General features: G+C 38.1%; 2 protein-coding genes and 1 long non-coding RNA gene across 3 annotated transcripts; 1 reads left to right on the top strand and 2 right to left on the bottom strand.

The window, feature by feature from the left end:
- Positions 1-337: 337 nt before the first annotated feature.
- arl4ab (ADP-ribosylation factor-like 4ab) lies at positions 338-2974 on the bottom strand. Its single transcript, XM_067425779.1, has 2 exons — positions 2820-2974; positions 338-2158 (listed from the first exon to the last, which is right to left on the bottom strand). Exon 2 carries the CDS (start codon positions 2027-2029, stop codon positions 1424-1426), a length of 606 nt encoding a protein of 201 aa, XP_067281880.1. The 5' UTR covers positions 2030-2158; positions 2820-2974; the 3' UTR covers positions 338-1423.
- Positions 2975-5379: 2405 nt separating this feature from the next.
- Positions 5380-16762, bottom strand: scin (scinderin). Its single transcript, XM_067426050.1, has 16 exons — positions 16484-16762; positions 14522-14676; positions 13886-14047; positions 11929-12078; positions 11655-11747; positions 11426-11558; positions 11250-11338; positions 10716-10931; positions 9006-9142; positions 8823-8913; positions 8497-8667; positions 7813-7990; positions 7564-7685; positions 7287-7364; positions 6366-6426; positions 5380-6173 (listed from the first exon to the last, which is right to left on the bottom strand). Exons 1-16 carry the CDS (start codon positions 16674-16676, stop codon positions 6001-6003), a joined length of 2202 nt encoding a protein of 733 aa, XP_067282151.1. The 5' UTR covers positions 16677-16762; the 3' UTR covers positions 5380-6000.
- LOC137048066 (uncharacterized) lies at positions 13929-14388 on the top strand. Its single transcript, XR_010899310.1, has 2 exons — positions 13929-14055; positions 14153-14388. It is a non-coding gene; the product is annotated as an uncharacterized lncRNA (long non-coding RNA).
- Positions 16763-17830: the final 1068 nt, after the last annotated feature.

The raw sequence follows: 17830 nt of genomic DNA, 5'->3' as shown, positions 1-17830 counted from the left end.
TATATATATTTTTAAATAATCACAAATGCAACTTAAAGAAACCAAACGCACACCAAATGTCAGCGTTCACATTCAGCATGAAGATGTAAGGCACTCATGCAGCACCCAACATTTATAATAGGTGTTTGACAACAGACTGAGTGGAAAGTACATTATATCTGGATCTTTTGCATGTCTAAATGACTCTATAAAAGGAACAACCTTTGGTGACTCATATGTAAAGTGCGTCAAATGCTTATCAGACTAAAAATACAATCGGAAACGTTGTCAGGTCATAAACTTTCATAATTAGCAGAGTTCATCATGCAACAGGTAATAATGACGACTCGAAACATGATGATATTTGTAGTGTAGTTGTGGATTTATTCAAAGTGTACAAAATTCTGACACATAAATATGAACATCCCCAACACACAAGCACTGAGTGACAAACTTACACATTTCAATGTGGAACAGTGGATAGTTACATAAAAAAACGCTTCATTCGAAGCAATACATTACCTCTTTTTTGTAACATGATAAACTCTTTACAAAAAAAAAAAAAAAAAAAAAAAAAAAACAGACGCTGCAAATTCATAGATTAGAAAATGGAATTGCTAAAGTGCATTTAAACATCTCTTGTCATTTAAGGAATCGCACAATGTGGGTACAGAAATGTCACAAGTAGTCCTCAAGCTTGGGTGAAGCTCTACCGCACCAACAAGTTTCAGTCAACAGAACTACTTAATAAGGATAGTACACCTTTAACCTCTAACAAATCTTGACAATTACCACATTTGCCTGTTGAACTACTTTAGTGGTTGACGAAATGCCCTTCTGAGTGATTCCGATCTGATTTAAACATTTGTGCTTTCCCAAAACAAGTGATCCATAAAGCTTATTCTGGTTCCCCTGACCACCGAGACAACAAACACTTGATGGGTGGCCAATCTGGATAAAAACCAATGGGGGGGAACACATCACCTGAATGTTTACATTGGATTTTTCATTGTCCATGGCAGCTTTGGTAATCAATCCTTCCATTTTGAGACATTACATGAATGCTAGGATGCGTGTAACACTTCAGACGTAAAGACAAAAGACCAGCTCCTCGGCCGTCGGTCTTAGTCATTTACAAGATCATGTCCAGTGTTGTCCTTCATGAGAACTCGATGTACCACAAACCCCATGAAATTGCTTAACACTGTGTTGATGTAAAGGTTCCATGTGATCTGCTACAATCCAACAACCAAAGTGGTAATCAATATTGTCCTCTTGCATCTCTGAACTGTATTTATCCAGAACCATCTGACTGATAAAACTCAGCCCACTGAAAAACATTAATTCCAGGAGCGCAGGGCCACAAAGGCCCACGGCATGTCACCAGCGAAGCCATCACAGAGGCCTACCACCACATCCAGCTCACATTCCCATCACCCAACAGTCATCTTTTCCTCTTCTGCTGCCTCATCGTCTTTCTCCGCTTGATGATCATGGAGTGGAGACGTTCCAGGCCTTCTTGTAGACCTTCTCCGATGATGGCACAGGCTGGTTGGAGGTGCCAGGGTGTGTGAGAGCCGAGCTCGTTCAGCGCCAACATCTGCTCGACCTCACAAAGGGGCAATGCACTACGCAGGTCCTGCTTGTTAGCCACCACCAACACGGGCACCCCCAGGTTCTCCTGTAGCCGTGTGATCTTATGCAGCTCTGTTTTGGCCTCCTCCATGCGTTCGGCATCTACCGAGTCCACTACGAACACCAGGCCGTCAGCACACCGCGTATAGGAGCGCCACAGAGGTCGGAGCTTTTCTTGACCTCCTACATCCCAGAAATGAAAGGTCGCAGTCCGGCCTTTCCCACCGAGAGGCACCTTGATCTTCTCCGCATTGAAGCCCTTGGTAGGAACGGTGTTCACAAACTCATTAAAGCGTAGACGGTACAATACTGTCGTCTTACCAGCACAGTCCAAGCCGAGAATAACAATGTGCAGAGCCTGAAAGGACGGCAGGCAGGGAAAAATTGCATGGGGCTCTGATAATCCATTCCCCATCTTGTTCTGCCACTCTGATGAGGATGAAAGCGAACTCGGAGACTCGGGAGACCAGGTGTCGCTGCTGCTACCGCTTCACCAAATATTCACAAGGCTTCTCTCGTTCCCCTGAGAAGCTGCTGCTATAACCTGAAACCAAATGAAAAAGGAGATGATGCAATGAGGCCAGCAGTGAAGCACCATGACACACAGTTTTACAGCTCTCCTTTACTTGGCTGTTCATTTTAAGTAAGCATGCTTTTCTCCTTGTCGTTCTAAAAGGCACACAGATTCAAACTAGCTGAATGTCATTCAGAGCCGGCCTTTTTGATGTTGAATGAGGGATGAAACAGCAGGAAGCCCATTTGCACATGTAGCGCCACAGGGGCACCAGAATTACGCATCGGTAAAAAGCCGAGTGCGCAAAGGCTCCTGTTCATCTATTCAAGTCATTTTATTGTTCAACAATTGCACATAGAGAAAACCGTACAGGCTGGCCTGTGTAAACGTGGAAAACACGAGTCTGTCGCAGATCTCTATGGCCATCTGTAGAAGCGCTTTAGGAGGGGCACATCTCCATAAATAAAGACACGAATTTTGTTCATTATGTTCTCCCAACAAGTGAGTCAACATGAGAACCAATATTATTTTGTGCGCTAAAAATGTTTAAAGCGCCCTATAAGGCTAGAGCTTCGTTACCAAAATAATAAGTTACTCTTAAATCATATTATTGCAATACTAATGTTATGTTTCAATCATTTAAGCTTTGTGAGCAGCCGCGAATGGAAATAAAATATTTTTCGGTACCCACCTTATTTTGTGCGATTTTTGCTTTACGCGTTAGCTCAGCAGATGACAGTGTTTGCGATTATTTCCATAATATTGTTGCCATTCAGATCAGCTGAGCCGACAAGTGCATCCACTCCCTGTAACAGCGCCTGTTTCACTGACTCCACAGCGAGGAGCATTCCACTTCATTCTACCAGGGTTGGCTCCACCCCCTGTGTGGAACACCGCGCTGATTGGTTCAATTCAGTGAGCGCGTGTTATTTTCCTTAAAGTTTGATTGGTGAAAAGTCAAGCCTGTCGTCTTTTTGAACACACATACTCACCACCTGTTCACGTCGCTCAAGGCGTTTAAAGTTTGAGAAACGCGTTTACAGGTGAGCGTGACAAGGTTATGATTAGTTTAATGTTTTAGCTGGAAAACAAACGTTTGTGTGTGCATTTTTGTTGCAATATATTGGTCATATCCAGTTCATCCAGAATTTTGTCCCCGATATTGTAGGCCTAATACATTAAGTTAAAGGGACAGTTCACCCAAAAAAAAAAGGAACAACATTTTGGCATCACTTACTAATAATCAAGTTGCTTCTTTCTTCTGTTTAACACACACACACACACACACACACACACAAAAAAAATTATATATATATATATATATATATATATATATATATATATATATATATATATATATATATATATATATATTAAATGTTGGTTGTTGTTGGTAATCAACTAGTTGATGGCAGCCCTTGACTTCCATAGTAGAGCAAAACTATTTGTAGGAAAAATATTCATGTAAATATATGTTTTGTATATTTTGAAATATATTTCAAAATATATTTTATACCGTCAACTGCCTGGTTACCAACATTCTTTAAAATAGTTTTTTGTGTTCAACAGATGTACAGGTTTGGAACAACAACAACATGTAGCTTATGACATTTACATTTTTGGGTAAACTAGATTGAGGATGAGCTTATCCGAATAATTTACTCTAAATTCAGTCCGTTTACGCTTTCAAAAGAAAGGCGTTCGATTATAACCGATCAATAAACACACAAGAAAATATCGAGACACATTTGGTGACTTTTTGCAACGGAAACTGTTGTCAGGTAGGATCTCATCGACCCGGATCGCCCCTGAACTTTAACCTTAATAAAAGTGAAGAAAATGTTAACAACATGTATGTAAATGAAGTGGAAGCAAAAGAGACTATAACATGAGACGGCCCTGTCAAAGACTAGGCAAATCAAAGTGTTAGAACAATTAGCAGTGCTATCAATACACATTTACCCCGTGATGGACGGGGTGTCACGTACACCACGCCTCTATTCATACGCTGGAGATATAACTATACTGACTGAATACCCAGAATGACTTTGCCCCTCCTCAAATAATCGTTGGTGCGTGTGAGCTTCTTAAACTAAGCTACAGGTTAATTAGTCTGTCACATAATGACAACCATTGAAATATGCTTATTCAACTATTTGGTTTGAGAATCTAAACAAAATATGAAGTCATATAAATCAGTTCTATAGATTTAGCAGCACTCAATAGATATAGGCCACATTGAATTTAGCTGAAGTGATTTTGTGCGTAAAAATGTGTTTCACTTGTGCGCCATCTTGTGGTAATGGGAGGTAGTACAGCAGGAAGTACAGCATGGACTGTTATAGTTCACCATTAATGCTTCCCATTAGGCTTACTTCATACGCAAGCGCATTCCTACTCCCTATGATATCAACTGTATGCCATACAGGTTTTACAGGTGCTTTTTTAATTCTTGGTCATATGAGTCCAGGGTCAAAATTGTTATTTTGACCCTGGGACATAATAAATATGTATACAAATATTTTAATTGTTTTTTGTTTTTTACTTAATTATGTTTTTACAAGTAGGCTACTAAATGTGACTATTGGTATGTTTATGTATTTTGATTATGATTTCTATGCAATCATTTGTGTGCAAGGTTTGACTATTCTTGTGAGGTCCAAAATATTTTCACTATTTAATATTTTATAAATTTATAGTGAAACCTGTTGAGCATCAACTACTGAGCCAGACCTCGCTAGATAAAATTGCTTTATAAATGTTTCAGAAGATGTTAATCTTTAAAGGTGCGGTGTGTAAATGTTAGCGACATCTAGCAGTGAGGTTGTGAATTGCAACCAGTCACTGCTCACCCTCAATTTCGAAGCACATAGAGAAGCTACGGTGGCCGACACAGGAAAAACATGTCGTCGTCAGCAGAGAGAAGCTAGCACTCTGTAAAGCAGTTTGTCAGTTTAGGGCTACTGTAGAAACATGGCGGTGAATGATGTAAGGGGACCCGTGGTGTATGTAGATAGAAATGACTCATTCTAAGGTAATAAACACATAACGGTTTATTATGTAAGGTCTTTAATACACCACTGAAAACATAGTTATGTTTATTATATTGCATTTCTGTCAATATGTTCTCATAAATGATACACACTTCATCTTTAAATCTAATGATGTGCACAGGTGAGGGTTAGTTTTAGGGATAGGGGTTTGATAAGTGCATAGAAATAATGTTTTTGTCAGCCTGCCCAGACTGGTTTAAAAATAATGTTACAGCTTTGTATCTAAAATCATGTTATTACAACTTGTATGTGCCAAATAAAGTGAATATTTATAATAAAGATAGTTCATTGGGTGTGATCAACTTTAACCTTTATCATACTACTATAATGATGTTTCTGAAAGTACTTTGGACTATCATGGAAATAATGTTTTTCAACTTACCATGGTCATTTTTTCTTATACGGTCAGTTGGCTATAGTACTTCCGCAGTATTTTTGCACTAATTGTTGTTGATCAGCAAAACTACTACAACACATCTAGACTGTTTAGTGTTTAGACGTGTTGTAATATATCTGTTGTCTCTAGGTGTCGCTTGTGCTGCATTGACTAAGAAAAGACATTTTTCAAAAATGTATTGATTCTTTAATTATATAATTCAAATCATGCTTACAGTTATCCAGAGCAGAAATATAAACATGTGCAAACAATTCTAAGAGAAATACACAACTCTGTTATTTAAAGAGTATTGAGTAACTTCATATGTTGGGCATGTGGCACATTTTTAGTAGGATTTTAATGGAAGTCCAAATCAATTCACTCATCATGCCTCAGTAAACAACTTTCTCTTTTGAGTCCAGGAGTGGAATGACCTGAAGTCCTCAGTTAACCTGCAGTGATTCCATTGCTCTTGCCATGAGGTCACTGTCCCATCGTGCGGCATCCCACCCAAGGAACCAGCCGGTGAAAGTGGGGGGCTCATGCCCCTGCTTTACCACTACCACAGATGTCTCCTTGTCCCGTCCCGATGGGTCTGTCTCAATGTAAGTCTTTGCTGCGAAGGTACAAATACTTACTTTACATGATTTTTGTATTTTATATTTTACGTTTAAACTGTTTCATGTGAATCATGTTATGTGTTCAGGTAAGCATGCTGTTAAACCTGTCAAAGGCTTTAAAGAGTTTCCGTTTATTATGCAAATTATGTAGGAAAATGTTGAAGGAATGTGTGCCTGCTACATCTCACCAGATTTTACAGACTCAGTTCTCTCCACCTCATTGGCATCCTTACCAATCCACACAAACACCTGAGAGATGAAATCATGGGTCAGAGACACGTACCACACGCTAGCCCATGGAAGATGGAGATATCTTTGAATATTAAAAATTGTCAGACACTGTTGTCCTTTAAAGGGTTAGTTCACCCAAAAACGAAAAATCTGTCATTACTGTAATTACTTACCCTAATGTCGTTCGACACCCGTAAGACCTCCGTTCATCTTCGGAGCACAAATGAAGATAGTTTGGTTGAAATCCGATGGCTCAGAAAGGCCTTCATTGACACCAATGTCATTTCCTCTCTCAAGACCCATAAAAGGCACTAAAGACGTCGTCACCAAAGTCGTCAATACATCTCACTACGTCATCACTACATCTCACTACAGTGTTTCTACAATAGTTTTATGAAGCAACGAGAATAGTTTTTGTGCGCAAAAAAATAACTAAATAACGACTTATATAGTGATGGGCCGATTTCAAATCAAAGATTCAAACTATTATGAATCAGCGTATTGATTCATGAATCCTGAATCGATATCCTGATACATAACCGTTCAAATCTTTGTTTTGAAATCGGCCCATCACTATATAAGTCGTTATTTAGTTGTTTCTTTTGCGCACTATTCTATTCTGCGCACAAACTATTCTCGTCGCTTCATAAAACTATTGTATAACCACTGTAGTGAGATGGCCTTGGTAAGGTCGTCTTTAGTGCCTTTTATGGGTCTTGAGAGAGGAAATGACATTGGTGTCAATGAAAGCCTTTCTGAGCCATCGGATTTCAACAAAAATATCTTCATTTGTGCTCCGAAGCATTTTTGGGTGACCTAACCCTTTAAATCTTAGAAATAATCGTGAAGGATGTCATAAAGAGAGATAACTCTCTAACCTGATCCCAGACATCCAGTAACATGACATCATCCTCTGCCAGGTCATCTTGGTTAAACTCACCAGGTACTTCTTCAATCTATAGTTGTAAAAAAGGCCTAGTTAGTGTCCAAACAATATTTAGCCTATGTAGCGATATCTGAGCGTTTAGCACAGAAAGTCAAGGCATGTTTACATTTTCTGCATTGTCTTCCATGCAGAATTATTACTGAAAGCAAAAGCCTAAAGTGAAACTGAACTGGACTTTGGATCTCTCTTATCAGGTCTAGGATACTCACAATGAACCTTCCGCTTTTGTTGGAGCAGGCAAACAGTCGAGGAGGATGTATAATAGTTTTACTCTCCAACATCTCAGATTTCTGATATTCTGTCTTTCCACCCAGAGCCTTCCAGAAGTCCTCTTAAATGGAAAATTAGTATATAAAACATTTTGAACTTCCTTCCACTCCTGTAACCTACCAACGTGTGAGTAAAGAGTGTAAAGAGTATAAAGAGTGTGAATTGAATCTGTCCCATAATGGCCATACCAGGCTCATTTCCTTCAGTAACCGGCATGGTTTTGCACTTCAGCTTCTCACTCATGTACTTTGCCCCTCGTTCCTCTTCCTCGCTGGCTCCCTTCCCCTTCCACAAGTACCCATTCCCCTGAGGTAACTTCAGCAGGTAGGCATCATTGGTGTTCAAACTTGATGCTTTAGCATCTACCTGTTAGACCACAAACCAACACATTCAAAGGACATACACGTATAGAAATTAAAAACAAGTCACACTAACCAAAGATGGTCAACACTGTTTTGGAACATCAAGCAGATCTCCACCATAGTCTATATGTTAACGTCAGCTCTACCACATGGATGTCCACTGAATCAACCACCTAAACCAGCTTGGACCATCTACTGACTACAAATAATCAGGCAAGACATGTAAACATTTACTCATTTGGCAGACGCTTGTATCCAAAGCGATTTACATTGCAATTTAAGGTACACATTTTTTATTTCTTTTTTGTTTTTTGTCTGGGAATCGAACCCATGACCTTGGCGTGGCTAACGCTACGCTCTACTGGTTGAGCTATAGAAAAGCTGCCTGTAACCATGCACAAGAAACTTTATGTAGCTAGATGTTACTTTTCCTGGTCATTTCATGTGACCAAACTCATGTTTTTGTACATGAGTTTGGTCACATGTGCTTCATCAGAGACCAGGACTCACCTCACAAATTCGTGTAATGGTGCCCAGGTTCTTGCGCACTTGAAAGAGGCGAGTTGGAGGTGCGGGTGCCTGTCCTCCTTTCCTAGAAGTCCCATTCTTATAGATGATCAGAGGCTTGTCTTTGAAGAGACTCAGCAAATGAGGCGGTTCCTTTCCTTGAGTCACTCGCACCTGGATGGACACGGAATGGAACCATGGTAAGATAACAGCATCAGGCTAGTCAGTCAGATCTGAAAAGCCCCTGCTATATATCTTTGGAGCCCAAGTCCATAATCTAGCCACAGTTTCAGTCAAGTTGCAGTAGATAAAATTCAAATCCCCCTCACCTGAACAGCTTTCCCCCCCAGCGAACGGTCCAGTTCAACAGTGAGAAAGGCTGAAGCTGTCAGTTCATCTATTGTGCTGCTGGAACCTTGCCTGAGGGTGAAAGCATAAAGCGATAAGCCTTATTTGATTCGCGTGCATGATTTGACTCCCCTCCGGAAACTATCCACTTCTACAGGGCTTACCAAGTGTAAATGATTTCTCCCTTGGTGTAAGTATATAAAATGATGTAGCAGTCTCCTCCATAGAACTGGCCGTATGTCTCTGGGTCGACAGGAACCTTGGTATCGCCTATGGTATTACCACACTCCACTCTCCAAATCTGTGAAACAACACCAGATTAAGAATATTCTTCAAATAAATTCACAGTTTAGAATGGCTAAATTTCATCCAGTGATTTTCTTTGATAATAGAGAGCGATCTGTAGTTGTTGTATTTTATAGATCCGCTCAAATTAGAGAAATGTTGTATCTATTGTCAGTAGTGTAACAATGTATGATGCACAGCTCAAAGAAGTCACTTTTAAACCACACTGAAAAACCATATTAATGTCACTGGCCCACCGGTGGGCCCATTTGCCACTGCATGTTTAAAACAATTATATCCTATATTTATCCTGATCTACAAACTATATATAATTCGAAAGCTTACAAACTCAAGATTCATTCTGTGAAAACCGGTTTGAAATCGGACCTTGTGTTAACATGGAAACGGTGCTCTAAATTCTTCTAACAGGCTCCTCCCCTAGTGGGCGTTGTCATGTTTCATATTACAACATTTATTTAAGTACTTTATAATAAAAACCTTTTCTAATCTTGACAAAACACATATCGTCGGAAATTTCTGAGTCTCACAGTTATATATCTGCCTACTTTTTTTGTGATATTTGGACAAAAATATATACATTTGATACAGGAGATTGCATAAAAAAAATCTATGGAATTTCAACCTAAACAAAATTTTTGTGATATCAACTTCAAATTTGGAACACAAATTGATTAGACATATGGCTTTGATTTGATAGTAATTTTAAGAGTACAAATTATAACAATTATTTGATATAAAATATTACATATCTATCTACAGTATATTTGATTTACAGTAAAGTTAAACTTCCATAACTTTTTGTGATTTCACTTGAGCAATAATCGGCTGACTGTCTTCTTTAGAATGAGACCAAACTTATGTCCAATATATTCCAAAGCATTCTTGAATTGCAACCATTTATGTTTGGATGGTGAATGTTCATGTATATTTTCAAAAAGGGGGTTGACAGTTAACAGGTTAAACCACATTTTTTTAGATCACATGGATTCCTATTAACATGGCTGGATTTCGCCTGTGTAGCCATAAAAGGTTAGTTCACCCGAAATAGAAAATTCCGTCGTTAATTACTCACCCTCATGTCGTTCCAATACCGTAAGACTTTCATTCATCTTTGGAACACAAATTAAGATCTGTTTGATGATATCCGAGACCTCTCTGACCCCTCCATTAGACAGCAACGTAATTAATACTTTTTAGGCCCAGAAAGGTAGTAAAAACATTGTTAAAATCATCCATGTGTTAATTTTATGAAGCAACAAGAATACTTTTTGTGTGTAAAATCAAACAAAAATAACAACTTTAATCATACATTTTTATGTAGTCTGTTTCAGTCTTCTACACCGTTTATGCAGGTCTTACGGGGTTGGAACGACATGAAGCTGAGCAATTTTCTAACCCTGTAAGTGTGACTGCACCTTTTAAAGTGCAACATTTGTTAAGCACCATATCAGAATTTTAGCTTCTAGTTTCAGTTTGAGTGTCATTTTTAAAGTAAGATTCTCATCTGCAACCAACACAAGGACAATTACACTTATACAATCTCGGATCTCTTGCATGCAAATAGTGACCTGGGTTTTTCCAGTGCCGTCGTCGACCATGTTGTACTGAGCAGCCATTTGATGAGACGCATGCAGCTTTGAGGCATCAAACTTGGCTTGCTGAATCTTTGCGATTCGCTCGGTGACAAAGACTCTGCCTAGACCCTCAGCCTGGTCCTTCTCTTTCCAGCTTTTGAAGAACTGCTTAAAGATGGGTGTCTCTCCACCCTCAGGAAGGACCTGGATCTGTGTACAAAAACCTGGATGATCCAAAGAATACTATACTTGTTTTCTGTCAATAAAAAATGTGCAAAAGTTGTACCTATATGCATAGCCTACAGCTTGTCCTTAGCACAGTATCCTTAAAGGGCAAACTTTGTATATTATATACCCCTGAAAGTTCATATTAATACCTTAGAATAGTAACATATACTACTATGAAAATTTTGGGCTAAATAAGGTACAAAGATGCTTCCCTAGTGATTAATGCTTCCCCGGTTGGTTAAATCTTGCACATTTTTCTGACATGTTGCTACATAAGTGAATATAGGTAACAAATGGAACCTGGGTGTTTTCAGGATATCCCATCTGCTTAATGAAGCCTTCAGCTGTTTTCATGGCTTCCTTCCTCTCACTTGGATTTGCATTGCGGCCTAGATCATCAAAAATAAGGTCAGACACCTCGGTAAGTAGTGAATATCACACAACTCCTTTGTTTAATGGCTTCAGTTTACCAATACCTTTCCACACAAAGATCATTTTGTTTTTTCCATGGTCTAGAATGAAGCATTCCTCAGACAACAGGTCACTTTGGCTAAACGGATTCTCCTCTGACACTAGCGACACTTGCATTTTTCCTGTTGCATCTGATACCTGTAAAGCGCAATTGTTTTTAAGCATCCTGTTACAGTTCCTGTCTATTGAATTTGCATATAGATGAATTAAACTGAAGTGTATAGACTCGTTTACCATGTAAAGTTTGGCCATTTTCCTGTTTGACATATCAGCAACCGCATCCTCATTATCGTCACCTTCAGGGATTTCAGGCTTCTCACCGAGAACCTGTGATGTGCAAAGCCAAGGTGTAAAAATGTCAGACTTTTCCAGTTAAACCAGATATCGTACTGCCTATAGCAAACATCTTAGTGGTACAAAATAAGCACATTATACCGTATGCCAGTAGCCACCTGTTGCATGCAATTTCTGGTGAACTTAAGATTGATTTGCCACTTTTATTTGATACCTCGATCATCTCTGCAGGCTCCTGTTCTTCTTCTACAACAACCAGCTGGGCCCGTCCATTCCTCTCGTTGTCTCGGATGCCAGTAGCCACCTGTGCTGCTTTGAGGCGCTCAAACTTGTTGCACTTAGACCCACACCACTGGTAGATCACCTAGTTTCAGAAATCTTTTCAGTTGTTTTTGATCTTGTTACACATACAGACAAATGGCTGACAGACTTCCTAGGACATCAACCTAAAAAAAATCGGTAACACTTTACAATACGGGTGCACTAATATGCATTAATTCATTAGTTAATGTTTTACTAAAGCCATTTATGAACTAACCCATTTATTAATGATTACTGCATCAGCAACAAATGAAGATTCTACATGATTAATAGTATTTCAACTTCCAGTTGTCTGCTTTAATGAATCATTAGCTAATGATTTATAAAGATATCATTATGTTATGACTTTACTTGTTGGGGCACATGACTATTAACTAATTGATTAAGTAATATGTAATTTTGGTTATGGGTTTTTAATTAATTTTAAATTAGTTGATAGTCATATTCTGCAACAAGTAAAGTCATAACATAATGATATCATTATAAATCATCAGCTAACGATTAATTAAAGCAGACAACTGGAAGTTGACATGCATAGCTTTGACCCCTTGTGGTAATTAACACATTAATTTGCATTATTAGTTAATATAATATGTTATTAAGGAATTAATACATTATGACACATTTAACTAATAACAATTTAATAATTACTTAATCTATTAATCATGTATAATCTTCATTAGTTGCTGATGCAGTAATCATTAATAAATGGGTTAGTTAACCATTAGTAATACATTAACTCATGAGTATCTGAGCATTAGTTAAGCATGCATTAATACATATTAGTGCACCCGTACTGTAAAGTGTTACCAAAAAATATTTTTCTTTCTTGTTAATTTTGTCAGTGATACATGAGCTTTCTTTAAAAAAATATTGTTCGCGAATTTCTTTGAAAATGCTACCATGAATGTCTGACATTGTGGAATGCAATCAATCAGGATTTGTCTGTGCTGTTGACTAGTCTTTCATTTTCATTAGAGATCAGAGAGTGCAGCACTAAGTAGCCTATGCTGTAAAATCCCTCAGTCAAGTGGTATTATCACATTTAATCTTCCTGTAAACTAGCCCATGCAATGCATCATCAGCAAGAGCCTGGATGCTTAATGGATGCATCTGTTATTTGGCGTGAGACATGATTCATCCCCTTGGGCTCTCAAAACATTTGCTCTACACAGTATGTTGACAGTCAAAGTATCTTGACAGCAATGTAATTTTAAAAATCCACCCAAAGGGCATACAGAGAGGATATTAAATACACTCTGCACAAGTGAACTAGCCGGTTACGGTCTATTAAAAAAAAGGAAGTGTAACCCATTCGTTTCTTTAGCTATTCTATCTGGGTTATTCTAACTAAGATTTTCTTTTCTTTAAACTTATATTTTTTGATTCTTACTAAAAAAAAAAAAGATCAGTTTGGTAACTTTTTTAGCAATTATTTAGCAATTAAAGTAGCCTTTTAAATGATATATTTACTCCCTTTATCATTTGCTCATATATATGATGTTCAAACACTTCAGGATTTTGACATTTTAGCGAGAAATTACTTAAATTTCAGTATCACACACATTGTAGGGTTTCGGAAGACTTTGAACATATATGTGCATGCATCTCATTGAATACTTGAATGTATTTTTATTTTATTTTTACCGTAATTTGCCAACTGCAGCATCCATTTTTGTGGTATATTGAAAAGCACAGTGAACATTTTTGCTAAAACAATTCTATAGAGGTTCCAAGGAAACTAATAATGCATTTGGTGTGACATGAGGGTGAATGGATGATGTTTTAGGTGAATTATACCTTGCATCTAATGCAGCCATTCGTATGTTTGTTGATGCAGCAGGTCTTACCGCTCCCAGATCAGCTATAAAGCAGTCGCCCTTGTTGAAGCTGGCCCAGGCGAGAGGCACTTCTGTGGCCCGGACAGTGCGCCTGCCCTTGATGTGGAAGAGTCGGCGGGCAGTATGATCATTGGTGACCACGTGTTGAAATCCTGATGACACACCTCCGGTCTGAGGATGTAAGCAAACAATTTTTTTTTCTCATTTTCCCTCAGCTCTTTCTTGTTTTTCCATTTTTAAACACTTTCCGTTTTTAAACCCATGAATTATTTTCAGTCTGGGGCCAAATGCAACACTGAGGAGTCGAATGTCCCAAAACACATGCACAACATCCTCTCAGACCATCATGGAAGTTTGGGCTTGTGAAAAACAGAAGGTCCTTAGTAGGAAGGTATTTGAGTAGTCGATTTTACCCCACCCAAATTGTAAACAAAACGACTAATCCTAGATTTGCTCTGTGAAGTCTAGGAAACATTTTCTCAATTTGAAAATAAACACAGCAGCAACCGTCAGTCTTTCCATCACTTTAAACTACAGCTTTGTTTAACGTAATAAAGAATAGCACACTGTTTGGTGTCTGCACAGCACAAAAACTAAAAGAAAAGTGTTGTAAGAGCAGGAATAGGGACATAAACTGTCTCAAACCTTATATGTAATCCCGCCTTTAAAGTAGCTGGTAAAGTTGTTGGACTCAAAACCCTGGAGTTCACGGTACTGGACTGGTTTTCCTCCCAGGTAGTCATCCATCTGAATGGTATAGATGGCCGCTGCTGTACTTTCATCTTGGGTGCAATCTTTACCTATAGAGAGAGAAAGAATAGAGAGAATAGAGATCCACACCTACTTTTGTGGTCGATTCAGTCTTCTTTTTTTCTTTGTTAGTATTATTCAGGTTAATAATTAAGGAATTGTTTTACACTTTTAGCTCCTCACAGGCATGAACATTGCATTTCTAAACCATAAATAGAGCTGTTTGTTTTCACACTTGATGACAACTGATACCAAAAGTGTTTTTTCTTTCACTCAGCATCAGTTGTTACACTTTAAAACCTGCTGTATTAGCTGTTGCTTGTGACCACGGATGTGTGGTAGGATGTAAAAAGCCTTTCTATGCAATGCTGCCTAATTTTGTGGTAGGCTTTTTTAGGATAAATGACTTGGCAACAAAGACATGATGGGCAGAAACTTCATTAAGGAATCCATTTACATTGGAAGTGGTTAATGACTCATAATGGAGGCGTGTGTGTGTGTGTGTGAGTGTGTGAGTGTGTGAGTGTGTGAGTGTGTGTGTGTGTGTGTGTGTGTGTGTGTGTGTGTGTGTGTGTGTGTGTGTGTGTGTGTGTGTGTGTGTGTGTGTGTGTGTGTGTGTGTGTGTGCGTGTGCGTGTGTGCGTGTGTGCGCGCGTGCGTGTGTGTGGTTACAGACACTCAAGGCCAAACCATCGCAGCAATATTGACATCTCTGAAAATCTAATGGGGAAAAGAAAGTGCTTTAACTTAGCAGAGGAAGGAAACCGTATTAAGTGCACATGATTTCTGTGAACTAAATGGCTTCTAAATTTGTGATCTTGTTTGGGAAAAGTGGTGACGAACAGAAATGTTGTTATATTCTCTTGTAGACTTTCTCTTGTTTTCTTACCAGAGTAAAATACAACTATACTCAGTTTCCGCATGACCTTCCTGTGTTTTCTGATCTGTGCATCTTGACCACAGAAGTTTGTTTTTTGAAATAGCAGTGACACAGCTTTTTGAAGCAACCAGAGCATGCATATCTATGCCAGAGGCTTCAGCAGCACACATATCATAAATTAAATATTGAGTTTTTAGAAAGTAAAATCACATGATATTTTGACCTTGTCATAAAAAGGTAAAATTATAAAACATTTTTAGAGATTTATTCACTTTGACCTATAATGTAAGGGACTGTAGGGGTTTTACCTGGACCACATGATTTTAAATATTAATAAGCAGTGAAGCTTTAAAAAAACGAAACAATTATTATTTAAAGTTTATGCAAAACTACTTGAATGAGGCTTCTACATTAGGATATCAGAACAGTTGTATCACCCTGACACTTTTGACTTCAAAATATCAAAATCAGAATTTAAAAACATGCTTTACATTGAGTAGGTGCATAGATGAAAGTCCAGGATTAAAACCAGGAGAATGAACTTTACAACCTTCGCATTACTAACGCGTCATTTTATAGAGGCCATATACTTTGCTCGGGGCTATCTGATGGTGTATTTACAAAGTGCACATTTGAGTATCATGTCAGTTAATTTTCCGTAGTCTTTTCTTAAACTTTTAAGTAGTGACTGAGATTTTGCAGTTTCTTTTATATCTTATATTTTCTTATATATATATATCATCATTCATACAGATCTGGATAAATAGCCTCTTGAATGTTTAAGGTAATAGATAAGTCAAGGTGCTGAGATTAGTCAGTTTACTGTTTAATTGCAGATTAACATGTCACATGCCCGTTTGACTAAAGAATATATTCTATACAGTATATATTCTAAAATATATATGTACAAAATAAATAAATAAATAAATAAGATAATATAAAAAATATTCTCTAAAGTACAGAACAACTGCTGCTTACCCAGCCAGAAATGCAGATCATAGAAACGGGAGTTCTTCTGTTTGACAGTGTGGAGCACCAGATAGGCATCACCTATGTAGAAGCTTCCATGTAAGTTGTCAGGCACAGGGACCAGTTCCATCTTTTCAATTCTCCATATCTGGAGACCGGAGCGTTTGCCAGCCTGCTCAAACTCTTTATGGTAAAGCCCCATGTCTTAGAGAGGTGCGTGCAGATGAGGTGAGAGGCAGTGTACTTCTGTGGCCTGACAGCACTGAATTAATAACAGCAGTGTGCAGATGTCTCTACTGACACATTTAAGTGGGCGTGTTCAGAAACAAGACAGAGTAGTTAAACACGCAGAGAGAGAGAGAGAGAGAGAGAGAGAGAGAGAGAGAGAGAGAGAGAGAGAGAGAGAGAGAGAGAGAGAGAGAGAGAGAGAGAGAGAGAGATGCAGTGTGAATGGGAAAATGAGTATATGTGCAAATGTTTTATTATATTTCCCTTTGTTTCTCTCGTGTTATCAAGTCGCATTAGTCAACTTTAAATTCATTTAATTAGATGAACAAAGTGCTTTCTAAATTGATGTAGAAAGACTGTTGTTGCCATAATGAGAAGCAAAAAATAGTTGAAAACTACTTTTTTTAACATTGACAGCACATTTATTCTTCCATTTCTGCCTTAAGTGTCTACCATTTGGGATAGCAAATATTGCAAAGGACTTAAAGACAATGGACACCCTTTAAATGTTTGATAGGGAGCATGTTTAGTGTCTGATCAAGAGATGCATTGGGACTGACAGTTAATACATAAACATATCCAGAGCTTTTGAGATTCTCTCACTGTTGCACTACAAGGATTACACACATTTTTCACATTGCAATTCATACAGTATCATATTACCTTGTTTTTTTTGTATGCAATGCATACGAAAGAACATTTCTCTTAACCACAGTTAGTCCCATGACTAATGCTGCACACATGCTTAACTTGTTTTTCATCAATATTGGACATTTATCATAAATTAGGTTGAGCATCTTTCAGCTGCAACATGATTCTACAGGATGTGTGAGGTTGAGGTTGAAGTTATATTAGGTTAGGAAAATTAATAAAAACCACTGAAGAAAAAAAGGAAGTTAATCTGATATGAAAGATCTCACTCTAAATTAGAAACAAACAGTTACTTCATACAAACTAATAATTTCCTGACACCAAATGCTTAAAAAAACTATTTATTTGGTAGTTCAAAATTTATCAGGAAGTCGAGGGTATATGTCATAAATGTGCTGCCTTCAAAGAGTAGCCTAAGAATAGCTGTAAAGTTGTGCCAACCACAATATCTAGTATTACCAGCATCCTGGGTATTTA

The sequence above is a fragment of the Pseudorasbora parva genome, chromosome 19 (assembly GCF_024679245.1).
Source record: "Pseudorasbora parva isolate DD20220531a chromosome 19, ASM2467924v1, whole genome shotgun sequence".
In the NCBI taxonomy this organism is placed as follows: Eukaryota; Metazoa; Chordata; class Actinopteri; order Cypriniformes; family Gobionidae; genus Pseudorasbora; species Pseudorasbora parva.
This window is presented reverse-complemented; position numbering and strand designations above follow the sequence as displayed.

Excerpts from the sequence above, each read along its gene's own strand:
- arl4ab (XM_067425779.1), bottom strand. The coding sequence starts at position 2,029 with ATGGGGAATGGATTATCAGAGCCCCATGCAATTTTTCCCTGCCTGCCG.
- scin (XM_067426050.1), bottom strand. The coding sequence starts at position 16,676 with ATGGGGCTTTACCATAAAGAGTTTGAGCAGGCTGGCAAACGCTCCGGT. Across the intron at positions 10,932-11,249 it reads GATATCCTGAAAACACCCAG|ATCCAGGTCCTTCCTGAGGG; the intron begins GTTCCATTTGTT and ends TTTTGTACACAG. Across the intron at positions 6,174-6,365 it reads AACTGAGTCTGTAAAATCTG|CAAAGACTTACATTGAGACA; the intron begins GTGAGATGTAGC and ends GTACCTTCGCAG.